General features: G+C 43.3%; 1 protein-coding gene across 1 annotated transcript in view; it reads left to right on the top strand.

The window, feature by feature from the left end:
- Positions 1-27,526, top strand: part of LOC311062769 (terminal nucleotidyltransferase 5A-like) — a gene marked incomplete at its 5' end in the record, with an annotated part of 35,020 nt that extends 7,494 nt beyond the window's left edge. The window contains 5 exons of the mRNA XM_084081990.1: positions 17,462-17,593; positions 18,989-19,153; positions 20,627-20,731; positions 25,106-25,540; positions 26,972-27,526. Coding sequence (XP_083938116.1) covers positions 17,462-17,593; positions 18,989-19,153; positions 20,627-20,731; positions 25,106-25,540; positions 26,972-27,436 — 1,302 coding nt within the window. The 3' untranslated portion in view covers positions 27,437-27,526. The remainder of the gene's footprint in view (positions 1-17,461; positions 17,594-18,988; positions 19,154-20,626; positions 20,732-25,105; positions 25,541-26,971) is intronic.
- Between the last annotated feature and the right edge of the window lie 372 nt (positions 27,527-27,898).

Raw genomic sequence — 27,898 nt, 5'->3', positions numbered from 1 at the left:
TGTGTTGACATACTGACAGACAGCAGGGACTTGTCCCATAGTGTGGGAAACCACATCTGTGATAATGAACTACTGACACACACAGTCTGGTAGAGAGAGAGAGAGAGAGAGAGAGAGAGAGAGAGAGAGAGAGAGAGAGAGAGAGAGAGAGAGAGAGAGAGAGAGAGAGAGAGAGAGAGAGAGAGAGAGAGAGAGAGAGAGAGAGAGAGAGAGAGAGCTAACAAGACAGACAGATACCATAACTTGTGTGTGAGAAGAGTGCCGCCTAGTGGTGAACTAGGCTATAGCTGTATCAGGGGTCGGCAACCTTTTTGAAATGAAGTCAAAGAGGTCAGGTCAGTGTGCCATTATCAACATTAAAGCAGCACTACATAACTTTTGAACAACTATATAGCATATATGTTTAAACAATAACAATCATCCTTACATAAATGTATAGACTCAGGGGGATCACTGCTAGGGGCTTGACTGTATAACTATACTGTATGTAGGCTAGGGGAGACTATGAGTTTCATCCTGGCATTTACTATGTCACCAAGGCTGCCAGTCAAAGCGAAGACTGGCCAATCACAGCGGGTCCTCGCCGGACACTTTTGCAGAGACTCTTGGGTAATGAAGTCAAAGACTGCCATTTGTGTCCAAAGTGGCCACTGATACCCCAAACTACACATTGCTGCTTTAAGTTCAATTATGACAACACATCAAAATAATTCTTCTTCTTCTTCTTCTTCTTCTTCTTCTTCTTCTTCTTCTTCTTCTTCTTCTTCTTCTTCTTCTTCTTCTTCTTCTTCTTCTAATATTTTCTTTCATATCAGGATTAGGAGTTTGAATGAATGTAGAATTATGTGGATGTAATTTGCATGCAGGGACTTGATTTCATTGACTACTATCTATTTCTAAATATTTAATTAAAAAAGTAAGATCCTCTCTCTCACACTTATGCCAGTGTGGGCCAGTGATCACACTACCCTGTGCCAACATGTTGCCACCCGTGCCTAACGTTGCCTCCCCCTGCTCTGTAGGATAGTGTTAGTTTGTTGCGGTCCGGTACAGCCAGGAGATGGCGCTATTGCTGCAACAAACTCAACAGTACTGTTCAGGGGTCAGTTTTGTAGTTACTTGTAACAATCTTTATTTTATTTTTTTAAGAGTCAAGTCCTTATCTCTGAGAGTGTAGATATGTGCCATTTTTTGTGCCTCAGAGTTAAATGACTGTGACACTCTGGATCTAACTGTCATCCCTAGGCAGCATCCAGGAACATGTCAGGAAAGAAAACACATTGAAAAGTGTAAAACAAACAGTAATATTCTAAAGTTTGGCCATTCGAAATGTTTCAAAACATGTTCAAGCAACACCATAAGCAAATTACGTCTATCTACAATGCATGTGTGTGTGTGTGTGTGTGTGTGTGTGTGTGTGTGTGTGTGTGTGTGTGTGTGTGTGTGTGTGTGTGTGTGTGTGTGTGTGTGTGTGTGTGTGTGTGTGTGTGTGTCAGCATCTCCGGTTGTGTGTATTAATGCTTATGGGATCCTTTACATTTTATTGTCATCGCATATTAAAAATACAACAAATCTTTGTTCAGCAGGCATCAATCCATCCACTCCACTGGGAGCCAAACGGTAACATTACACACTCACAGTGTGTGCCCAGCACATGCGTGTGCCGTGCGTGCGTGCGAGTGCGTGTGTGTGTGTGTGTGTGTGTGTGTGTGTGTGTGTGTGTGTGTGCGCGCATGTGCGTGCATGTGTCTTTTCTACCAGTAGTGATGTGGTAATAGTAATTTTTTAACACTGACACTTTCAACCACACGGTATCTTACAGGAAGTCAAGTCACAGAGAACCACAAGCCTCACTTCCTGTTTATTGCAACTGCTGTCCTCAGTAAAGGTCAACAACCTCCTGTCTGATTGAAGAAAGAAAAGAAGGCGCCCAAACAGACACTGATGCAACACACTTTGATGCAACTGAGTTGTAAGCTAATGCCAGCTGGGTTACATGGCGGCTTTCCGACATGTCGCCTTTCCGACGTTAACGAACCCTATACCTAACCCTCACCCTAACCCTAACCGCACGCGGAAGCCACTAGTCGGAGTGGCGAGATGTCGGCGTGGAAGACTGTTCTGTGCCAGCTGTAGTCTAGGTTTTTTCAGACGGTAAAGGCTACCATAATTATTCCCTCGCACATGCATGCGCACATATACGCACGCGGTCACAGAATGAAATAACCTCGTCCTCATACAAATTTATATATATATATATATATATATATATATATATATATATATATATATAGAGAGAGAGAGAGAGAGAGAGAGAGAGAGAGAGAGAAGAGAGAGAGAGAGAGAGAGAGAGAGAGAGAGAGAGAGAGAGAGAGAGAGAGAGAGAGGAGAGAGAGAGGCTATAGCATGTATATAATTTATAATAATAACAATAGGCCCATAATACATGCATCCACACATAAAGGCGATTGAAGTGCACATTCCTCCTCTAGCCCCAGCCCCTCCTCCAGCGCATCAGCTGCGCTAATTCTTGTGTTTACAGAGGGTGTACTATTTATTTGAAAATGTTGTTTGAGTATACTGCGTATATACTGTAGCGTATACTGGTAGAACACAGTATACTGCATATATATATAGCGTACTGTATACTGGTAGAACACACCACTGGCTATTGCCAAGAGATGCATTGGGTTAAAAGTGCTCTAGGTGATGAGTTCTGGTTAGGCGATAACAAAAAAGAATGTGGTGTTAAAAAGTTCAAGCTCTATATTCTGATAGTAATCATTTCTACAGAGTGTCTCCCCGTCTCTCCAGCTCTTTAATCAACAGAAAATACATTTTCAGGTGTGTCACCGAATTTCATCCAATCGGGAGAGAGAACCTATATTCATCAGCTTAAATTTTATAGTGTTCTGATTCCAATTTTGTTCGATAGTTTTTTTTTTGTCTGTTTATGGTTTCATCACTTCTAATTTCACTTGTTTATATCCGGTAGATGAAATCCCGACCTGAACATGTATTTAGTTTCGTTTTTCTAAAGAGCTGGCAAGACGGGTAGGCACCTGTTATTTAACAAAAATGCTATCGCAATGCATTACTATGGGAATATTGAGCTATTCAACACTTCAACACAAAAAATATCCCTTACACTCCCTTCAACTACCCTCACAGTATTAAGTTGAGCTATCAGTTGCATGCTATTGAATGGTCCATTTAACATAACCACGTGAACCCTAGCGTCCCTATTCTACGTTGTGTCTATTTTCGGGGAAGATTGCGTGTTTTGGCTGAAGATTGCGTGCACAGGGGACAAAAGTATAGCGGACCAAGTACAGAGCCCCGGGGGACTTGGGTCAACTAAGTATACACAGTAGGGTTAAGTGGTATAGCCTAAAGGCAGGGAGACTTTGCCGACTGAATGTCGCGTCGCTCGTTTGAAGCTTTTGTTGTGGTTCGTGGAATGAAAACGGGAATGCATTGCATTTTAAATCATTTTAAATGCATTTTAAATCATCTGTCAGAAACACCTACTGTATGGGAACATGTAGGCCACAGAGGGCTCAGAGGGTTTAAAAATATGATTTTAAAAACTGCAATCTACTGTATATGATTTACGTCCTTCCAGGCACGCATTCAAACCCTACTGTACGTCTCCCACGCACCAGACAGGATTTCTAACCAGTTGAGCTATAAGACAGAACACCCGCTTGTCCGAGGGGAGATATTGCACTTTGGGCTTCAGGCAGTACTACTTGTCCGCCACTGAAGTGTTCCTAAACGCACACGGGGGGGGGGGGGGGGGGGGGTTCTTCATTATTGGAGACCACCTCCAACCATTGCAGATCTCTTATCTCCAGATTTGAACTTTTTGTGATTTTTTGTAAATTAATGCCCTGCTTGATCATAATACAACATCACACAAAAATATCAAAAATAGCATATCTACAAGCTCGAAACGTGGCGCGAAGCGACGCGTTTCGAGCTCGTCGATCTGCTATTTTTGATACATTGGAATTTGAATACTGCAAAGTAACAGTTTTGGACTGGTTTCCACCCGACAGAGACGAAATGTGCTATCCATCCGTCCATATCCGCTTATCCAGAGTCGGGTTCCAGCATAGAGTTCCAGACTTCCCTCTCTCCGGGGCCACATTAGCCACTTCATACTGTGGGATCGCGAGGCGTTCCAAGGCCAGCGTGGAGATATAATCCCCCCCATCTGGTCCTTGGTCTGCCAGGGGGCCTCCTCCCAGCTGGATTTGCCCCCGAGGACCTCCCTAGGGAGACGCCCAGGAAGATGCCTGAACCACCTTAGCTGGCTCCTCTCCACGTAAAGGAGCAGCGGCTCTCCCGGGTGACTGAACTTCTCACCCTATTGCAGATGTGCTAGTTACAGTATATTGTATTACGGTACCCTACCATAGAGATTGGTTAAAATAATGTTTTATTATCTAAGGCAAAGTTCCGGATAGCAGCTTTAAGTTGGGTAGATTGTGCCTCATGACATGCTATACAATATGCACAGCAGCTATATTGGAATTTGGAAAGAAATTGGGCCTCTTCCTTACTTCCTTCACAGGTGTTACCAATGATACTAATGAAGGCTCTGTTCCATTCTGGTCAAACAGAGACAGGGTGCTGATATTGTTGCATGTTGGCTCACTGGAAACACTCTGCTACACCAGTGGGTCTCAAAGTGTGGTCCTCATGGTTCCTTCAGGGGGTTCCATATGGCCCCTTACGGGTGCGTAACTCTGTGAGTGTACAAATGGAACCATAAGGGTGAAATGTGTGCAATGTGCCAGACGTCTGATTCTGACATACAGTGCTGTTGTTCCACCTCTGCTGTTCAACTGTAATGTATGTGCACACATTCACATGTGCACACGAGTGGAAACGATCTTACAAGATCGAATGGAATCATTGTGCTCTGCATGCGTGCGTGCGTGTGTGTGCGCGTGCGTGTGTGCCTGCGTGTGCGTGCGTGCGTACGTGTGTGTGCGTACGTGTGTGCGTACGTGTGTGTGTGTGTGTGTGTGTGTGTGTGTGTGTGTGTGTGTGTGTGTGTGTGTGTGTGTGTGTGTGTGTGTGTGTGCGTGTGAGTGTGGGGGGTTCAACTCTTTTCATTCAGAACGAGCGACCTCCCCGCCCTCGTCCATTGAGTTCAATGGACAGGTGGCGCCATCTTGGGAGGTTTTCAGCTATCACGTTCAATGGTGTGATGTCACGTTCTCTTTCTATACGGTATATTGCATGGTTCTTGAGATGTACTGTAGCATATCGTCTCTGTCCGGTGGAAACCTCATTATCTCCAAAAACTGTAGTTACAGGATTCAATTTAAAAAGTATCAAAAGTTGCAGATCCACAATCTTGTAGATCTGCTATTTTTGATACTTTTGTGTGACACTACAGTGCAAATGTATCCTTTATACACTGGCACAAACATAAGTGTATGTGAACACACGCACACACACACACACACACACACACACACACACACACACACACACACACACACACACACGTGCACACATGCACACGCAGCCCCCCACGCACGCACGCACTCAGGCACGCACGCACGCACACACACACACACACACACACACACACACACACACACACACAGAGAGAGCACCTGCAAGTAGCAGTGCAGCATGCAGCTTAAAGGAAGGGTGCGTCAGTGAATCCCATTAGTGTCCATGGAGCCGTTTAGTGGGGGCTTATACACACACACACACACACACACACACACACACACACACACACACACACACACACACACACACACACACACACACACACACACACACACACACACACACACACACACGCGCGCGCACACACACCATGAAGCCCATTAAGGTTGTTGCATGGTTAAAACTAATAGAGGAAGTGAGGAAGTGAGGGGAGGAAGTGACTGAGACAACCGACCACTAGGTTTAACAGGGAGAAACCAACCATGTGTATAGTACTCTCTCTCTCTCTCTCTCTCTCTCTCTCTCTCTCTCTCTCTCTCTCTCTCTCTCTCTCTCTCTCTCTCTCTCTCAGGGTTAAATGGACCCTTATGGGTCCTATAATGCACTGCTTCCCAAACAGTGGGTCGGGACCCATCTTTGGGTTGCAAACTAATTTTTATGGGTCAATATTTCCTATATATATATTATTTCAAAAATATTTTAAAAAAAGTATTTCATGAATAAAATATATTTTTAAAATCATTTCTACAAAACAAAACCAAAAGTTTAAAATGTTGTAGAAAATAGCAGATCTACAAGCTCACAACACAGCGCAAAGCTACGCGTTGTGAGCTTGTAGATCTGCTATTTTCACTTGTTAACTCTGAGAGTGTACACAATGGAACCAAATGGACCCGTAAAACAGACCTGTTAAGAGTCCATTTGGAACCCCCTCAAGGAACCCCTGAGGGTCCCTGGACCCCACTTTGAGAACCACTGGTCTAGTGCACGGGTTAATGCCCGCTAATGGAGCCTGTGATGGTCTAGTGCAGGGGTCTTCAACAGGGGGTCCTCAGAGTTACTACGGGGGGTCCCCCACATCTTTGTTGATATGATTTTTTTTTTTACCTTAACCACTTGAACCCTAGCATCCCTTTTCTGAGGAGAACTTTAGCCAAAAATAACAGATCTACAAGCTCACAACGCCTCGCGCTGCGAGGCGTTGAGAGCTTGTAGATCGGCTATTTTTGGCAAAGAGTTATAGGTGTGTAGAGGGGAAAAAGAGCAGCAAAGGTTTATCTGAAACACAATTGTATACAGTATAGAGGAGGTCCCTGCTTCATCTCTCTCTCAGCTAGGGGGTCCTTGGCCTGACAACGTTGAAGACCCATGGTCAAGTGCATGGGTATTGCCAGCCTGTAACGCTATACTGTTATTGTATTTCAATTAGCAGTTACTGTAATTAGCCCATAAACCATAACCTTTCCACAGGAGTAGCTTTTTCGTATTTATCACACATTTGTTATTTTCCCCATACGTACATGACAGGTGAAAAAATGACAACATTTAAAAAATAGTTATCATAATGAAACTTCCCCAGTATTACTTCTTACATGAAGACAATGATTTATCGTATTACAAGTTTTCTGAAATTGTATTTAAATATGCAAATTGGGCATGAGGAAAATATGCCCGAATTTGCATAACTTTCCAGAATCAACATTGGAACATATTTCATTTTGTTAAGATGTTGGAGTCAAAGCTTTTTCACGAGGGAATATTCAATATCTGGCTCAATTTTGGGGCTCTGGCTCATGGACTAAATCTCACTGAGAGCAGGTGTGTGTGAGTGATGAGGGAGGTTAGGTGTTACTTGTGAACACTGCTTACAGTAATATGCAGCGAGCGTGAACAATATGGGCTCAACAACAACGGCATGACAAGAAGAGTGAATAAAAAATAGAAGCCTTTTATTATTATTTCTTTATTTTATTATTATTTTAAAAGCTATGTTACGTAACAACACAAGAGAGAGAGGGAGGTGGGGGAGGAAACAATGGATAAGAAACTGTTTTTGTCTCTGGTGGGATCGTGGTAATCTCTTTATGAACATCCTGTGCAGAAGAAGCGGTGAGAAAAGGAGAGTGGGAAGATGGGGGGATGAGTAGAGGAGAGGAGAGGGAGGCGGAGGGAGGGAGAACGGGACAGGCTGGGCTGGTTGATAAATGGATGAATAGATGGATGAATATAGGGTAAAGGATAAGGGTCTGTGGAGGAGGGATGGGGGTGGACCAGGACAGTACGTGCTGTCCTGTGCCAGCTGGTGGAAAAAGTACTCACATTCTTTACTGTACTTGAGTAAAAGTACAAAGGTATTGGCATCAAAATGTACTTAAAGTACCAAAAGTAAAAGTAGTCATTGTGCAGAATGTCCCATTTCAAGTTTTCAAATGTATAAAAATCTTTTGAAAATAGACGATCTACAAGCTCACAATGCGTCGCATCGCGACACATTGTGAGCTTGTCGATCGGCTATTTTCAAATGGCTGAAATGTATTTAGGGCTGAAGTGGTTAATCTATGTTTTGTAATAATAATCTACAAAGTAACTAGTAACTAAAGTTTTCAAATACTTCTAGCAGAGTAAAAGTACAATATTTACCTCTGAGATGTAGTGGAGTAGAAATAAAAGTATTGGAAATTGGAAATACTCAATGTTACTTTCCACCTCCGTATACCATGCACAGGAAATAGGCACTACACACAGTACAATCTGGAATGTTCATTTAACTCTGAGAGGCTACAAATGTAACCAAAGACACTTAAAGAGTTAAACAGGGTGTAAGTGATATTTCTTTTGTTAAAATACGTGTTGAATTGCTTCATATTCCCATAGTAATCATTGCTTTGTGAGTGTTTGTTCGGTAACAGGGGTCTCCATGTCTCTCCAGCTCTTTAGCAAACGGAAAATACATTTTGAGGTTGGGATACCAATTTAATCCAGAGAACTCATTCAGCAGCCATAGAGAATAAACAAGTGAAGTTGGAAGTGAGGAAACAAAGATTTCTTTGCAGAACTGGAATTAGTTCCCTATAAAATGGGTTCTCTCTGCCGATTGGATGAAATCCTCGACCCACCTGAAAATGTATTTTCTACTATTTCAAAAGCTGCAGAGATGGGGAGACCCCTGCTACAGAACAAATGATAGGCTCTATGCACAGCAGCCATATTGGCAATTAATTGGGCCCCTTCCTTACTTCCTTCACAGGTGTTACCAATAATACTAATTAAGGCTCTGTTCCATTTAGTGTAGCACAGTGGTTGTCAAATTTCTTATTTTCAAGGGTCCTTACAACTCTGAGAGTGTACAAATGTTTGTACACTCACTGTCAGGGTTACACACCCACCCTAAGGAGCAATTTGGGAACCAAAATGGATCGAGTGTTTCCAGTGAGCCAGCATGCACAATATCGGCACCCTGACCAGAATGGAACAGAGCCTTCATTATTATCATTGGTAACACATGTGAAGGAAGTAAGGAAGAGGCCCAATGTCTTCCCAAAATGGCTGCTGTGCATAGAGCCTATAGAGCACCGAAGTCTGACGTAATTTACACATCCTACTGGTTCGCGGTTTTCCACCCCCGTTCTGAATTCCCATAGACGTCGCGTCAAATAAGAACTGTGTTCCAAAAATAAACAAATGATCCCGGCGGTTTGACTCTTATGGATATGAAGCATCAACTGACGGTGAGAAAACGCTAATGTTACTTCCGCCGAATTAGTTTGAAACTCATATTTGAAACAGACTGTATCAAATATGAGTGACTGACTATCACAAACGATACAGAACCACCTCCCTGACAATATCGCCGAGACAGTTTGTTTATTTTTGGACCACAATTCTTATATAAGACTATTCTAAGATGACCCAATGTTATTCTCCATAGAGAAATTACTTTAGGAACCAGGGGATGAACGAGTGACGTCAGGACTTCTGTCTATTACTACCACAATATAGAGCTTTACGTTTTTTAACAAAAACACTTTTTGTTTTAGCCCAAAAATATAACTCCCAGCACCTTTAAATTAGCACTGAGTGCCGAGAGGTCGGGTGCAGTGAGTTTCCTGCTCCGTCTCTGGCGTATGGCCAATTTCTACTGAGCCTTACGACTGTAGTGCATGGAAGTCTAAATGAGGCCTTATGTTCCAGCCTGCAGAAGCCTCTTCATCTATTTTACTGTGACAGAGACAGCATCTAGCCTGCACATAATTATGCACAGAAAACACACATAAACTAAGACACGCACAGACCAGGATATACAGCGGGTACAGTTATATAAACATACACAAGCCTTTTTGAACATGAAAGTGAAATTGCATGGATCCCGTGTATACACACATGTGATGGAGTGCATGCACCTGAACAAAGTGTGTGCACCCACATGTGCACAAACGCACGCACGCACGCACGCATGCAGTGGTGTAAAGTAACTAAGTACATTTACTCAAGTACTGTACTTAAGTACACTTTTTTTTTGTAACCCTTTTTTCCCCCGGTGCCAATTTTCAAAGTGATCCTGGGCGCAACACTCCCCCCACCAGCCTACGGAGCCCAGGGCCGAGCTCATGCCTCCTTCAATGCGTGAGAGCCAACTGACCTTCTTGTCACCTGACAGGGGGGAGTTTCCCCGGTTGGACGTAACGCGTGGAAGGAACCAGTTACCTTCCCCTCCATCAGGCATCAGGTATTTTTTACTTTACTGGAGTATTTCCAGTAAAGTAAAAAGGATCCTGATATATATTCTTATATATATATTCTTTTTATTCTCACACACACGCAAAACCCTGACCAATCCGGTGCTGTCGTCAGCCAGCGCCATCCACTCAGGGGTCAGGGGTTAAGTAGGCTCTCTGTGCACAGAGGGTAAATAGCACTAAGCATGACATTGAGCCAATTGCTGAATGGGGAAAGTGACGGACTTGCGACCACCCATAAGCTACACTCTGGCCTTTAGACCAGATCTACAAGCTCACACAACGTGTCGCATCGCGATGTCTCGTGAGCTTGTACAGTAAAGACGAATCCACAGATGCGCTGCCTGTAGGCAGCCATATCTGCGGTGTCAACGCTCCGCACCGCCACACCGCAGCAATGGCCGCCTACAGGCAGCTACATACAGGCAGCGCGTCTGTGGATTTGTCTATACATCTGCTGTATTCGCTACACACAGCAGCCATAACTGGAAAGGAATTGGGCGTCTTCCTTGCTTCCAGGTGTTACCAATGATACTAATGAAGGCTATTATATCAAGTGTAGCACAGTGGTTCTCAAACTGTTTAATTTCAAGGACCCCCATAACTCTGAGAGTGTACAAATGGAACCAAATGAACCCTTACGGGTCCATTTGGTTCCATTTGTACACTCTCAGAGTTACACATCCGTAAGGGGCCATTTGGAACCCCCGGTGTTTCCAGTGAGCCAACATGCACAATATCAGCACCCTGCATGACTCTGTTTGACCAGAACGGGCCATGGATGGCGTCTAGATCTGGACGGGAAAGACAACACCGAGCGTGATTACAGCAATGGACAGAGCAGACTGTATACCTCTGGAGGAGGTTCAAGTCCTTGAATGTGTGTCGCAGGCTATATGGAGGCTATGTTTTACCAGTCTGTGTATAGCCAGCGTTCTGTTTTATGCTGGGGAGGTACGGCGGCATCAAGGCCTGGGAGCTGAACAAGCTCGATAAGACCATAAAGATGGCCAGCTCTGTTGTTGTTGGCCTCCAGGTGGATGGACTGAAGGTAGTCGCAGAGAGTAGGATGAGGGACAAACTCTATGGCGAGCTGCAGAAGAGGGTTAGCACCTTCGGCCAGAGGCTCACTGTTCCGCAGATGAAAACAGAGCGGTATTAGACTTTCCTTTGTGCCAACTGCCATCAGGCTGCATAATACAAAACTCCCCCCTGTCAGGTGATAAGAAGGCTAGTTGGCTCTTATGCATTGAAGGAGGCATGAGCTCGGCTCTGGGCTCCCTATAGGCTGGCAGGGGTAATGTAGCGCCCAGGCTCTATGCACAGCAGCCATATTATCACTTCCTTCACAGGTGTTACCAATGATATTAATGAAGGCTCTGTTCCATTTAGTGTAGCACAGTGGTTTCCACGACCCCCATAACTCTGAGAGTGTACAAATGGAACCAAATGGACCCTTACGGGTCCATTTGGTTCCATTTGTACACTCTCAGAGTTACACACCTGTAAGGGGCCATTTGGAAGCCCATGACCCCAACTGTAGACCCACTGGTGTAACAGAGTGTTTCCAGTGATACACAATATCAGCACCCTGACCTGACTCTGTTTGATCAGAATGGAACAGAGCCTTCATTAGTATCATTGGTAACACCTGTGAATGTCTTCATAATATGGCTGCTGTGAATAGAGCCTGTTGGCACTGGGTGAGAAAGGGTTGCAAACTTGTGGGTTAAAAAAAATGCTATTAAAAAAAAAAAATACTGCATAATGTATGAGAACTCTCTCCCTGCTGGCACTTAATGCATGTGGTTCTGCGACGGCTTTGTTCGTGTGCGATGTTGTCCATGTGTGTCTGATGTGTTTTTGTATGTTGTACATATTCATTTTTCATCACATTATGCTGCTGTAACGTCTCAATTTCCCTTCTCATTACATAAACTATGTCTCATCTAATCTCATGCACAGGAACAGCTTTGAGTTCCATGGGCGGACAGCATCAGAAACCTGGACCACTATACCGTCACCGGACAAGGTCAGGGAGAGAAGGATGAGGCTGGCAGGGCACTGTGTGTCAGGCACCCGGAACTGATGGCAAGGGAAATTCACAGCAGCCATATTATGAAGACATTCACAGGTGTTACCAATGATACTAATGAAGGCTCTGTTCCATTTAGTCTAGCACAGTGGTTTCCACGACCCCCATAACTCTGAGTGTACAAATGGAACCAAATGGACCCGTATGGTTCCATTTGTACACTCTTAGAGTTACACACCTGTAAGGGGCCATTTGGAAGCCCATGAGGGTCCCTGGACCCCAACTGTAGACCCACTGGTGTTTCCAGTGAGCCAACATGCACAATATCAGCACCCTGACTCCGTTTGACCAGAATGGAACAGAGCCTTCATTAGTATCATTGGTAACACCTGTGAATGTCTTCACAATATGGCTGCTGTGAATAGAGCTTATTACACTGTGGGAGCCAACCCAAGGCACAGCCTTAGGAGAGGAAGGGAGCGCACCACCTTTGCAGACACACTGCGGCGTGACAGCGGAGCCAGCTGGATTGGATGGAGTGGAGGGTGTTGTGATCCAGGAGTCCCTAGTTGGTGTCGGCTTCTCTGTTTGCCTGCAATCGCTTCGCATCGGAGACGTGGGTGTCACTTTCAGAGGGCGCCCTTTAGAGTAGCATCGATCGCATCTCGGCTCTAAATAAATGCTGTGTTTCTGCATCACACGGGAATCCGTCGTTCATTTCCAATACAACATCGAGGCGCCTCAGCCAGCAGCTGCCAAGACTAGCGATATCAATATTTCATTTCACTCAGTTTACAAGGGTTTGGCGGTCCGGTGTGTCATCCTCGGATACGTGCGTCATCTTACTCAAAAAGTCTCACATTTATTGCAGCACACAACATGACATTTTAGTTTATGGGGAATTAAAGGGGCAAGGACATGGTCAATGTGCAAGCATGATAGACAGCATTGACACACCTAAAACACACCCATTATTAATTTGATCAGCTGCAGCTGTGTTGCTTACATCAAGCGTACCATACGGTCAGTGTTATACAGCCTGCCATGTTTTTACCCTGCTGAAGTGGAAAACAAACATGCTCCTTTAGCACAGTGGGACCAATGACTATCACCTGATTCAAATAGTTAGAATAAATACATTATTATATTAATAATAGATAAATGTCCATGTATGGCATATAACTTGGCAGCAACATTAGCCAGAACTGATGGGATGTATTTGGTATTCAAAACTATATGTATCTTGTTTATCCTCTACACTATCTGACCTGCAGTGCAACACATTTCCAGCTCATTGACTAAAATGAAATGAGGAATCATCACTTTTGGGAGTGATACTGTACTTCGCACCCAAAAGTGATGATTCCTTGTTTCATTTTAGTCAATGAGCTGAAAGGTGAAAATGTCTTGCATAACCAGTCAGATATTACACTTCGCACCCATGACAGTGCAAAACAGTCATTTACAGCATTGGTTCCCACATTGTTTCAGCTGAGACTCAAAAAGATACCATTGTTGTCTCCCTGGGACCCAAACTTACCAGAAAATCGATTATGAATTAATACTATTTGATAGTGAAAATAGCAGATCTACAAGCGCTTGTAGATCTGCTATTTTCACTATTTCCTAAGTTGGGTTACCGTAAATGTTACTGTAAATTTTACAACAGTAACAGTTACAGTAACCAACTGTATGTTCAACTACAGCAAATATTCTCCTGTAATCAGCATGATTGTGTTTAATGCCTCACCTAACATCTTGAACCACTGTCTTTGACTTTTGGTCATTTGTTTGGGGGGAGACCGGGTTGGAAATACATAGAAGTCAGAGGTGATGTGTAGCATTTACAGGTGATGTTACTTAAAGGAACAGTGACCATTACATGTCCTTTTGTGACATGTTGTGTCACACTTTTTTCTCCCGCTTGCTTCTCATTCAGGGACAATGTTTCATCTGTGTGTGTGTGTGTGTGTGTGTGTGTGTGTGTGTGTGTGTGTGTGTGTGTGTGTGTGTGTGTGTGTGTGTGTGTGTGTGTGTGTGTGTGTGTGTGTGTGTGTGTGTGTGTGTGTGTGTGTGTGTGTGCGTGCGCGTGCGCGTGCATACAGTATACAGGGTAATCTGCGGTAAGCTGGTTTACGGCCTGGTCTCTGCAGTGACGCAGATGCACCTGAGAGTAGAGGAGCTCTGTGGCTCAATAAATAGATTCACCATGACAACCATGAAGTCTGTGGCCTATAGCCTACATACAGACAGACAGACAGACAGACAGACAGACAGACAGACAGACAGACAGAGGCCACGGACGCCCATTATGTCAGATTTGTATCTCTTGAACTATCACTTTCGTACACCAATTTTGGTTCCTAAATAACCTAACAATCGTTTAGCTGGAAACCCCCCTGGAGTCCTCTCGAGGGCCCCTGGGGGTCCCTGGACCCCTCGTTGAGAACCACTGCTGTAGATAGATAGATAGATAGATAGATAGATAGATAGATAGATAGATAGATAGATAGATAGGATGTTGTCCAGTTGTCTATGGCTGCACTAGTTTTCTTTGGTAAAAGAAAGGAATAGCTCATTATTTAGGCCTTGTGAAAATATTAGGGAAAAGACGCAGGACCACCTCTAGGGGGCGTTACTTAAATAGATATTTCCCCCAGTTTTGGCTGTGTATGCCTGTACAGTGTGTCAGTGTGTTCAGGGTGAACACAACTATGTAAAGCCTAACTATTAGGTGGCATTATGGTACTAATGTTGTGTCAGGCTTTTGAACTATCGCTTAAATATAGTATCATGTTTTTGTGTTGTTATTAGTACTGTTTGTTATTAGTGGGTAAAATAATAAAGATGCACTGACTACACAGTGCACATTCTTCTCATTAAGATGTATGTGACTGTGTCACAACATGGATTAAAGGTAGGCTACATCCAACACAAAACAGCACACAAAAATAACACAAAAAACAATATTGTGTCACAAGTTTTGATACTAAAGCAAGGGTTCTCAAACTTTCCAGGCCGCAACCCCCCCAAAAGAATCATATTTGAACTGGGGACCCCCAAAAATAATCATATTTGAACTGGGGACCCCCCAAAATAATCATATTTGAACTGGGGACCCCCTACCCTGACAAGCACTTGGAATTGTAGGAGTTGAGCGGTATTACATTTAGTTTGACTCGGTTCCACAGATACATATTGTGAAAATAGCCAAACTACAAGCTCACACCGCCTCGCACTGCGAACATTTCACACGTTTTCTAGAGTATATAAAATGTACAAAAACCCATTGAAAATAGCAGATCTACAAGCTCACAAGGTTGTAGATCGTCTATTTTCAAATAGCCAAAGTTTTAAGGGCTGAAGTTGTGTGTATGCTAAACCTACAAAGTAACAACCCCCCCTCCCCGAACTATTCTTCTCTTGTACATATGTTTCACTTTTCATACCAGTAACCTGTAAGCTGATTGTATGACGTTCTGTATAGTAGTGTGTATATCTGTCTGTCTCTTATATGTCATCATGATTTGTGTGCATGGGGATCTCATTTTAAACAAGCTTAGTGCTTTATGAGTCTTCCAGTTTAGTAGACCTTGAATTGTGAATTTGTACTTCCTGTTGTTCTCATGTCTTACTAAATGAAGTACATCAATCAATCAATCAATCAATCAATCAATCAATCAATCAATCAATCAATCAACTAGTAACTAAAGTGGTCAAATAATAGTAATGGAGTAAAAGTACAATATTTGCCTCTGAGATGAGATGCAGTGGAGTAGAAGTAAAAGTATTGGAAATTGGAAATACTCAAGTATAGTACAAATTACCTCAACACATTTTACTGAAGTACAGTACTTGAGTACATGCACTTTACTTTTCACCACTGTCTAGGTGTGAAAGGAATGATGGTAAAAGTGGAATATTGATGTTATGACGTAGCAGGCTATAGAGAGGCTATACCGTAGACAGCCATTGGTCGGAGGTGCTGTCAATCAAAACAAACGACGCCACCCCCCATCGCCGTTAACTGAAGGGGAAACAGTTGTGGATCAGATTCAGAACGTCTCTCTGAGCAGCTGTGAGCTGAAGCAAAGGGACCGCGGTCCTGTGTGCGGACACAACGGGCACAATGTAAGCGATCAGCCAGACATACACCTCTCTTTACATGATCGGTGGAAGTAGGTGTGTGTGAGAGTGTGATCAGTCAGTGTGTGTGTGTGTGTGTGTGTGATCAGCGGGCAAAGCAAGCGTGTAGGAGCTGGAATTATGAGTGAAGTTTCTGCGAGGGAGAGACACGCACCTCCGTGCGTAAAAGTGAACGACAGTAGACCCAACAACACGACCGTTACGCGCACTGGGATGATGATGATGACACAGTACTGGATGCTAATGGACGGAGAATTCGTTGACACAGCGGAGGAGGACGACTTTATTCAGTCCCGTTTTGAGAGTAGCTGATCTTCCTTCGAGACGGTTTTTGGCGATCCGAGAGGAACGGAGCGCAGAGACACTGACTGATCTTCTCTACTCTGGTCTGGACAGACAGACAGACTTTATTTATTCATCAACCAGGACGATCGAAGCGCCCCCAAAAGTGATTTAGATCTGTGTTGTTTTGCATTATGTGTGATGCTGTGTAATATCAGCATCTCCATCTCCATATTATTCTGGTTAAAGAGCGACTTTACGCAGCAGCCTCGTCAAAGACATCCGATAGGATTTTACACATGTCCAATAGAATCCTATAGGATTTTGACATTCCTGTAAGAATCCTATAGGATTTTCACATTTTCCAATATAATTTCTTATCGATTTTCTTATACGAATCCTATAGGATTTGTTCCAAAATGTTATAGGATTTTAATTTGATTTTTTTCCTATTGGAATCCTATAGGATTGTAGATTGCAGAGTGTATATCAGCTCCATACTACAGTAAAAAAGAGCGACTTTACGCACACATCAACGGCCAGCCGATGCCGCCGCTCCAAGCCGGACACAGACAGCCTCCGCAGCGAGCGATCAGAAGCCGGATTTAAATCGGGTTTCGTATCGAATTATCTTTAATTCTATTTAAAAAATATGGACAAGAGGATTGATCAGCCCTCTGATCCGTGTCCTCCCCCGGAGGAGACGGATGGAGGCGGCTGCGTGGTGGAGGAGGAGGAGGAGGTGACGGAGCAGGAGGACGGCTGTGTGTTGGCGGATGAGGAGGAGGAGGAGGAGGAGGAGGACGGGGCCGTCAGCAACATCTCCGTGCTTCACTGGGAGCAGGTCCAGCGGCTGGACGCCATCCTGGCCGGTTCGATCCCCATCCACGGCCGGTGGAACTTCCCCACGCTGGAGGTGAGCAAGTAGCAGTGGTGTAAAGAAGTGGTTTTCAACCTTATTCGCATCAAAGGACCCCCAAATTGACAAATATTAGCCCAGGGACTCCAATTTGAAAAGATATGCCAGGGACTCAACCATTGAAATTTCTTGGGGGTCCCAATCTACACTGTATCATCATCATCAGTGTTCATTTAACTCTGAGAGTGTACAAATGGAACCAAATGGACCCGTTAGGGTCCATTTGGTTCGATTTGTACACTCTCAGAGTTATATAAGGGTCAATTTGGTTGCTAACTATTAATTTGGCTGGGGACCCCCTGGAACCCCCTCAAGGACCACTGGTGGTCCCCGGACCACTGGTTGAAAAACACTGGTGTAAAGTATAGGCTACATTTACCCAAGTAGCCTTCTTTACTTAAGTGCAATCTTGAGGTATTTTTTTTACTTTATCAATCTGTTAAGTCTGAATCCCAGGTAGTATTGCAGCTTTAAAATGACACCCTGAGCAGTGGTGGAAAGTAACTAAGTACATTTACTCTACTTTACCTTAAGTACATTTTGATACCAATACTACTTTTACTCAAGTCAAACTTAACATTTCGGACATTTACTTGTCACAGAGTATTTTCAACATTGCAGTACTTTTAAGTAAAGAATGTGAGTACTGTTTAATTGAATACACAGGACCTCAATGGAAACAAGCCATATAGTGCTTTCTTGGGTTTTAATCATTTTAGCATCTTTTTGTATGAAACTGTACTTTCTGTGCCCGTTTTTGGGGCAAAGTGTTAATAAAGTATTCAATCAATCAATCACAATTAGGGATGCACTGAATATTCGGCCACCGAATCTATTGGGCCGAATTCCCGAATATGACCAAAAAAAGCATATTCGGTATTCGGCCGAATAGATTTTAACGCCTAATACAGAATACCGAATGTATATACATTTTATAACTGATCTCAATATGGACCCATAGTGATTATACGTTTTGTCATGATCATGTAGCTCTACAACAGAGGCACAGCCATGACAGCAATGGTACAAACAATTGTTTAAAAACGAAATATATATATATTTTTTTAAATAATCATATTCGGTATTTGGTTATTCGGCCAACTGTTTCCTATATTCGGTATTCGGTCAAGAATTTCCCATTCGGTGCATCCATAATCACAATTATTGGAAAACTTTAGTTACTAGTTACTTTGTAGATTTTGATTATTATTACAACACATACATTAACCCCTTAAGCCCTATATATTTCAGCTATTTGAAATAGCAGATCTACAAGCTCACAATGCGACGCGTTTCAAAAGATCTGTATACATTTTGAAAACTTGAAATGGTGAATGACTGCATAATGAGTACTTTTTTTAAATGAAGCATTCAATCAATCAATCAATCAAGGTGCGGCCGCGGGACATCGTGAAGGCGGTGCGCTCCAGGATGGAGGAGAAGCACATCCACGTGCGCGAGGTGCGCCTCAACGGCTCGGCGGCCAGCCATGTCCTGCACGAGGACAGCGGCCTGGGATGGAAGGACCTGGACCTCATCTTCTGCGCCGAGCTCAAGGTGTGTGTGTGTATTATAGGGGTGGGGGTCCCCAGATAACAGTGAAGTGACAATTTGAGGACCCTTAAGACCTTTTTAGTACCTAAAAAAGAAGCGCATTACTGCATCAAAAGTGTTCAACAAACTATATAAAAACTGGTCAAACATTAACCAAATTGTCAAATAATATAAGAAAGAGGCAAAAATTGTGAAAATAGCCGATCTACAAGCTCACAACGCCTCACGTTGCGGGGGCGTTGTGAGCTTGTAGATCGGCTATTTTCACAATATTTATCTGTGGAACCGAGTGAAACTAAATGTAATGCCTGAACTCCTACAATCCCAAGTGCTTGTCTGGGTGGGGGGATCCCCACTTCAAATATGATTATTTTGGGGGGGTCCCCAGTTCAAATATGATTATTTTGGGGGGGGGTCACGGCCTGAGAAGGTTGAGAACCAATGAGCATCGCGCTTGGCACAGCCATGCACAGAGCAAGTTCTGCCAGGGAACTCAGTGCAGTTGTTGGTGGCCTACCATTGGGACGCCTCAGCTCCACGTTCACATGCACTCATCCACTCACACACTCATGTCATTCTCAGACCGCTCTATTTAAGCTGGAAGTTTGCACTACTCATCCTGCTTGCTTTTGCTGCTGCTCGTTCTGATGCTGCTGCTGTCACTGCTGTCTTGTTAAAATAGGCTCTATTCACAGCAGCTATATTATGAAGACATTCACAGGTGTTACCAATGATACTAATAATTGAAGGCTCTGTTCCATTTAGTCTAGCACAGTGGTTTCCACGACCCCCATAACTCTGAGAGTGTACAAATGGAATTTGGTTCCATTTGTACACTCTCAGAGTTACACACCTGTAAGGGGCCACTTGGAAGCCCATGAGGGTCCCTGGACCCCAACTGTAGACCCACTGGTGAGCCAACATGCACAATATTAGCACCCTGACTCTGTTTGACCAGAATGGAACAGAGCCTTCATTAGTATCATTGGTAACACCTGTGAATGTCTTCATAATATGGCTGCTGTGAATAGAGCCTATTGCTGCTCAGCCAGCTACCACCTGTTGTTTTTGATCTGCTGTTTATGTACGGAGGATTCGGAGTCCCTATGGTTAATGGGAGATGTGCTTTATATCAGAGTACCTAAAAGCAGATCCTATTCATCGCCCAACCATAATAAATATATTGCTCATTTTATATTCAATAAAAATATCTTATCCTTTATGAGTTGTCTTTATCCATTCATGAGTTGTCCTGACAGAACTGATATATGCTATACATGTATGTATGAACTAAGTTCTGAAATGTGTTTTTGTTTTGTTTTACATCAAAGTCACTCTTCAAATAGGGTAGGCATAATAAGCCTCGGCTTCAGCCCACACCTTTTCGGTGTTACCTCTGTATATGTAAACTAAACTGAAGTATTTATCCATGTTATGGTAAAACACCAAAATAAACTATTCATTCATTCATTGAAGGGCGAGACGGAGTTCAGGATGGTGAAGGACATCGTGCTGGACTCTCTCCTGGACTTCTTACCCGAAGGGGTGAATAAGGAGAAGATCACGCCGCTTACTTTAAAGGTAAATGCGTCGTTTATATGATGTTTTTTTGCATAGTATTGTTTCTCGTTAAATGTTTCGATGAATCGAATACACATGGACCCCAATGGAAACCATATAGTCAAGCCATATAGTGCTTTATTGGGTTTTAATCCTTTTAGCATCCTTTTGTACAGAACTGTTAATAAAGCATTCAATCAATTAATCAATCAGTATATATGATTGATTAATTTCTCCCATTTGCCATTCTCTTATAACGTTTGTCAAATGGAGTAGCATAACCCTCCCTATACTAGACTATAGCCTATTATGTCAAAAAATACATCCGTTTGTTTGGCTGTACTAGTTCCTCATTTATGCAACGCAAGGCAAGGCAAGGCAAGGCAAGGCTATATGTTGCACATTCAAAGTGCTTTGCATTAAAAAACATTATTAAGCATGCGTGCATTAGGACACAGAGCACAAGAGAGTGCAACATAATCATAATTTATCATTTGTATTAGCATAAATAATAATACAAGAGAATAGGCTACAATAAAAAGGACATTTTTCTTTTAGTGGTGGCCATCTTCTGCCTAGCTTATGCAGATGTTTTCATTTATTTATTTATTCATTTATTTTCAGTAGAACCAATCAAACAGTAGTGTACCACAGTGGTGGGAAAAGTAGACACGTTTTTTTTACTAAGTATCAATAATGCAAAATTGAAATACTCTGTTAGGGCACGGCCACACCGCACTTTTATTTTACCTCTGGGGCGGAATCTGCCAATGCTTTGTCAATGCAAATGCGTGGAACATGCTCAGGAACATGGACTGTATATAATGAATGGACAGCAGAATGACACCAGACCATTATTGGTTGGGTAGCTTGTCAATCAAAAGCGTAGGCGGGGAATGTATGCTATTGGTTGTGTAGCAAGAAAATCTATTCTAAAGTTTGTCAAAAACCCTTCCGCTTGCGTTAAAATAAATTCTTTCTGACACCAGCCGGGGTAAAACAGCGAAACTAAAGGCCATTCATATGAACGGTCTCTTCCGTATTGGCGTCAATGTACGCCAATACATTGCGTACATGTATTCTCAGGCTGGCCCCTTGCTCAGGAAGCTTGCGATAGAGCAACTGGTTGTAGCTGTTGCATGGTGGTACCAAAAGTAAAAGTACTCATTCAGAATCATTATGCAGAATGTCCTTTTGAAAATAGCAGATCTACAAGCTCACAATGCGTCGCGTCGCGACGCATTGTGAGCTTGTAAATCGGCTATTTTCAAATGGCCGAAATGTATTTAGGGCTGAAGTGGGTAATGTGTGTTTTGTAATAATAATCAAAATCTACAAAATAACTAGTAAAGTAAAGTGTTCAAATAATTGTAGTGGAGTAAAAGTACAAATACCTCAAAATTGTACTTAAGTACAATACTGAAGTAGTTACTTTCCATCACTGGTGTAGCATTTCAAAAGCAATGTAGACAAAACCATGTCCATATCCATCTGCCCTGGCACAGTGAATAGAGCTGGCAGGCAGCAGATAGTAAAAAGAAGTGCTTTCTAATACAAAGAGGATTCCGTCTAATCCAATTCCAGTCGGATGCACATTAATCAGCTGGAAGCCTCGTTTACTCCTGGATTATTGCCAAGGCTGTTTGGCCCTAGCCTGGCATTGGTCAGACTGATTTACGTGGATTCACTCTCACGTTCCTCCCCCGGTATCAGTCTGGACTTCGGCCGACAGAAAATAATTGATGCTTTTCACTGTTGTACCAATCTGGGAACCCATCGCCGAATAAAAAAGGAAAAACAGCGCACTCTGCTGTTTTTTACTCTTTCACTTGGCTCTCGGGGGGGCTCAATGTAGCACCCGTGTGCAAGGAAACCAGGGTTTTGGTCTGCCTTCAGCCTTTCACTTCCGGTGGTGCGACTATGTTTTCATTCCCACTAACAATATTTCTACACGGAACACTAACACCACTTCTCCCAGAGAACATGGATCGTTTTGGTTATAAGCCCACTTGTTTCTATGATGAAAGAGCAAGTTAAAATGTGAATATCCTTCCGTGGTTTTGTCTGCTCCGAGGACGCTATTGTTAATTGAGTTTCGGTTTGTTTTAGTGGGAAGCGAGAGCACAGACAGTAAATCCTGCCCACTACATTTGATTGCTTCCTGATCTGAAGGCACGCCCACTTATAGGCCAGTGCGTACACGTTATGATGAACCCCCCCCCCCGACAGATTCAAGCGGAGAGCAGAATCTGTTCTTGAGAGATTACTGTTGTACAGACCAGCAGTTGAAACGCAGTCACTGATTGGCCCGATCATTTTCTGATTTCTCATACTCGCTCCCTATGGGCTGAAGTCCAGACTGATACCGCGGAGGAACGCGAGAGTGAGTCCACGTGAGAGCGAATCCACGTAATCAGTCTGGCCAATGCCAGGCTAGTTTGGCCCACCAAACCAACAGAGATACAACCACAGACACAATTTAAAACATGATGATATACAGTAATTACTGAAATTTTAGGTTATACTGTAGTTTATCCGCAACTTTGTGTTGGAGATCTTCACCTAATGTACTACGCTCTGTCGTACCAACGGTGTCCAGTGTGGTAAAGTAACTAAGTCCATTTACTCAAGTACTGTACTTAGGAACAATTTTGAGGTATTCATTTTTACTTTACTGGAGTATTTCCAATTTGCAGTGCTTTTACTTCTACTCCACTACATCTCAGAGGCAAATATTGTACTTTTACGCCAAAACATACATTTCGGCCATTTGAAAATAGCAGATCTGCTATTTTCAAAAGATTTTTATACATTTGAAAACTTGTGAAATGGGACATTCTGCATAATGAGTACTTTCTACTTTTGGTACTTTAAGTACATTTTGATACCAATACTTTTGTACTTTTACTCAAGTAAATTTTGAATTCCGGACTTTTACTTTATTTCTACATTGCAGTATTGATACTTTTACATTAGTAAAACATTTGAGTACTTTTTCCACCACTGACGGTGTCGCACCGTTGCATAGCTTCCCAATTGACAGCAAATCTCACTGTTTTGCAGTGCAGTCTTTCTTAAACCTGACATTACAGCAGGCTACTGTATTTCGCAATAGACAACTGTTTTATGTCAACAAACTGTTTTGACATACAAACGGAGTGTTAGTCTGCCGTCTGAAAGGAGGATGTTGAAACTGTGGTCAATGGACATGTGGTGTATGAATGGTAGAGGCAGCCTGCAAACAAAATGAAAGAAAATCATACTTAGTGGTTGAGGAAATACGTGCAGTAAAATGAAAACTCTGCTTCCTCTCTCCATGTAACTACATCTTGTAAGTCATTAGATTAGGCTAATATATGTAGCAAGCAATCCTGTGGCAGTGATTCTATTATGTATTATCCTATTATTATTATAATTATTATTATCATAAAATAACATTTAGAGTAATTTTTAGACTCCCTAGCTCTCTTCTGCTTTTACAGTATTTCGAAAATGTATGTCTGGAATCTTATTTTGATAAACCATGCCTCAACCAAAACTTTGAATTGTGCACATAATCCATTTATGTTTTATATGCAGTAGCGATGATACTATAATCTAGTAAAACAGCAGATCCATAGAAGGTAGGGTTTAAAATGAGCAATTCATGTTCTAATCTACCATTTACTGTGTAGGCATTTAGCAGATGCTTTTATTCAGAGTGACGTTGTTGTTGAGTTGAGTTGTAGTTCCCACAAGGCTATACTGGCAGCTGTAAGCCAGGGCTGGACTCAATTATCTCCTGTCACTGACTGGGTTTAACTACTTAATCCCTGTTTTGTACTTTGGCTATTGGAAAATAGCCGATCGGCTATAATAGTAGATCGGCTATTTTCAGGGCGAACGTGGTTAAACTATCCGTACGGCAACTTGAACCCAAGCAACTTGGACCCGATGTTGCAATACACACTGTAGTACATTAATATGATTTATGTAGCTTTGTTTACAGTGGTGGACAAAGTACTCAATCCTAGTCAAATATTACTCACTAAAAAGTGAAAGTTGCGTGGTAAAATTTGAACTCGAGTTAAAGTGCATCCTATATTAAAATTGGTTAATGGGTGGGCGATGCAACGCAAATGGGACGTTCTGTACAATGACTTTTACTTTTGGTAATGTAAGTACACTTTGATAACAATACTTTTGTACTTTTACTTCTACGTAACAGAGTATTTCTACATTGCCGTATTGATATTTTACTTATATCAAATGTGAGCACTTTTTACACCACTGTTTACCATATTGATTCTGATTCATAAAAAAAAAAAGTGACATAGTGCCGCTTTAAGTGCACTAGGTTACTAGGTTACTGTCCGCTACTGGTTAGTTCACAGCTCACGTGCTTGTGCTCAACAGGAGGCCTACGTTCAGAAGATGGTGAAGGTGTGCAACGACTCGGACCGCTGGAGCCTCATCTCGCTCTCCAACAACCGCGGCAAGAACGTGGAGCTCAAGTTCGTGGACTCGCTGCGGCGGCAGTTCGAGTTCAGCGTGGACTCCTTCCAGATCCGCCTGGACTCGCTGCTGCTCTTCTACGAGTGCTCCGAGCACCCCATGGCCGCCACCTTCCACCCCACCATCCTCGGCGAGAGCGTCTACGGCGACTTTCCCGCGGCCCTCGACCACCTGCGGCGGCGCCTCATCTGCACGCGGAACCCCGAGGAGATCCGCGGCGGCGGCCTGCTCAAGTACTGCCACCTGCTGGTGCGGGGCTTCCGCGCGGCCTCCGAGGGCGAGATGAAGCTGCTGCAGCGCTACATGTGCTCACGCTTCTTCATAGACTTCCCCGAGGTTTGTTTGTTTGAGAGATTCATCCATGTTTTTTTTTCCTATTCTATATTGCTTGAGGAACCGGACATAACATGGTGCCACTTCTCCACTGAACTCAATGGACCATGTTGTTCTATTAGGTTTTGGTGTTCTCGGGCTTGATTGACAAAAATGCATACGCGTACATCAAAAGGATGAAGCACAAAAAAGCTTGAGAGTTTATTTCCATTGTGGTCTTTTGAGTGCAAATGTGTGTAAACTGAGTGCTACTGTATGTATATATTTTGTATTTTTTTAATAGTTTTTTGGGGGGGTGATAAATAAATACAATTAATTAATCAATTCATTGTATTTATTTATCTATTTTTTTGTTATTATAATAGTTTTTTGGGGGTGGGGTAACAGAGACATATGGAAAAAATATAATAAATAATAGATACACTACATTCACTACATTCAAGTAAAATGTAAAAAAACACCAACATGGATAATGTAAATGGAACCCGTTAGAACTCAACTAATAGATGGAATAGAGATGGAAACTAATAGTGCATGTTGCTATTCAGCCAGTTCCTTATGGAGGACTTTAGCAATGGAGCTAATTGACGTACTGTATAAGGCTTGCAGGTAAACCCACTGCTGGCAGAGGATAAAAACGAGTCCTTTCCCATACAGCTTTTGAATCTGCTAGGTACAAGAATCTGTTGCACTCTCTCTCTGGTGATTTCACTAACCTAAACACCTTGTTTACAATCCTGTGGACCACTGGTTCTTAACGTCGGGTCCCGGGGACCACCAGTGGTCCAAATAAACTCTTATGGGTCTATAACTCTGAGAGTGTACAAATGGAAACTGAGTCAAACTAAATTGAAAGCCTCAACTCATACAATTCCAAGTGCTTGTCAGGGTGGGGGGTCCTCAGTTCAAATGTGATTATTTGGGGGGGTCACAGAGTTACAGTCCCGTAACTCCTCAAGGACCCCTGGGGGTCCCCGCCGGACCTCTGTTTGAGAACCACCGTAATAGGCTATGATTGATAGTTATGTTTGATCATTTTTACAATTTGTTGAGAAGGAGGAGGCTGCACAACTCTTAGCTATGACGCAAAGATTGATTGAATTTAACCACTTTAAACATTATACTTTGGCTATTTATTTTTAAATCATGAACATTTTTGCAAATCTTTGAATATATATAAAAGCGAACATTTGTAACTCAAATCTTTGCTTCTGGGGATTCTACAAATGTCTACTAAGTTTTTTGAGAAGGACCACCCAAAATGATATGTATTTGGTCGCGGACCAAAAGAAAAAGCAGATCTACAAGCTCATAGCGCAGCACTCGGTATGAGCTTGTAGATCTGCTATTTTTGAATATCCAAAGTATAATGGTTAAAGTAACAGTTAAATAAAAGATAAAATAACATGAGATTCTCTCTCTCTCTCTCCTCAGGTGGGCGAGCAGCGGCGGAAGCTGGAGTCCTACCTGCAGAACCACTTCGTGGGCCTGGAGGATCGCAAGTACGACTACCTGGCCACGCTGCACCGGACGGTGCGCGAGAGCACCGTGTGCCTCATGGGCCACGAGCGGCGGCAGACGCTGGGCCTCATCTCGGCGCTGGCGCTGCGCGTGCTCGCCGAGCAGAACGCCATCCCCAACGCCGCCAACGTCACGTGCTTCTACCAGCCGGCGCCGTACGTCGCCGACGGGAACTTCAGCAACTACTACGTGGCTCAGGTGCAGCCCGTGTACCACCACCACCCCCACCACCACCAGCACCACCACGCCGCCGCAGCGTGCCCGCCCTCGCCGCACCACCACCATCGCCGCTACCACCCCCCTCCTCCTCCTCCTCATCCTCACCACCCCCACCCGCACCCCCACCCCATGTACGGCACCTGGCTGCCCTGTAACTAACACAAAACTATACAAAAGCGCCCGTCGGTGTCTTAACGGTCGGCGTGAACTCGGTCTGCTTTTGTGTTAACTGGAGGAATTTATTCCCCCCGTCCCCCTCCCTCCCTCCCTCCCGTATCGAAATGAAAAAAGGTAAGGGGGGAAAACGACGATCTTTGAGTCCTTTTTTCCTCTTTCGAAGGGATGAAATAAAAGGGAGAAGGGAGAACAAAAAACACAACGACAGGAGAGCAGATTGAATTAAGAGGGCAGGAAAGATAATGAAGGAAGGAAGCAATGTGAGGAAGAGGTTGGATCCGGACGGAAGGCCGGAGGAGGAGGAGGAGGAGGAGGAGACAGTGAGGAGGCCAGGAGGAGAGGATGGATCGATGGGAAGCTGAAACCCTTGAATGGATGCTCTGAGGTTTCAGCCGCAGGTTTTTTATCCAAGCTACAGTATAAGAGCTGGTTTGGTGGAGTGAC

This window comes from Gymnoscopelus microlampas (assembly GCF_963454915.1).
Source record: "Gymnoscopelus microlampas genome assembly, chromosome: 16".
Taxonomy (NCBI): Eukaryota; Metazoa; Chordata; class Actinopteri; order Myctophiformes; family Myctophidae; genus Gymnoscopelus; species Gymnoscopelus microlampas.
The sequence above is the reverse complement of the archived record's forward strand: the minus strand, read 5'-3'. Positions and strand labels throughout refer to the sequence as shown.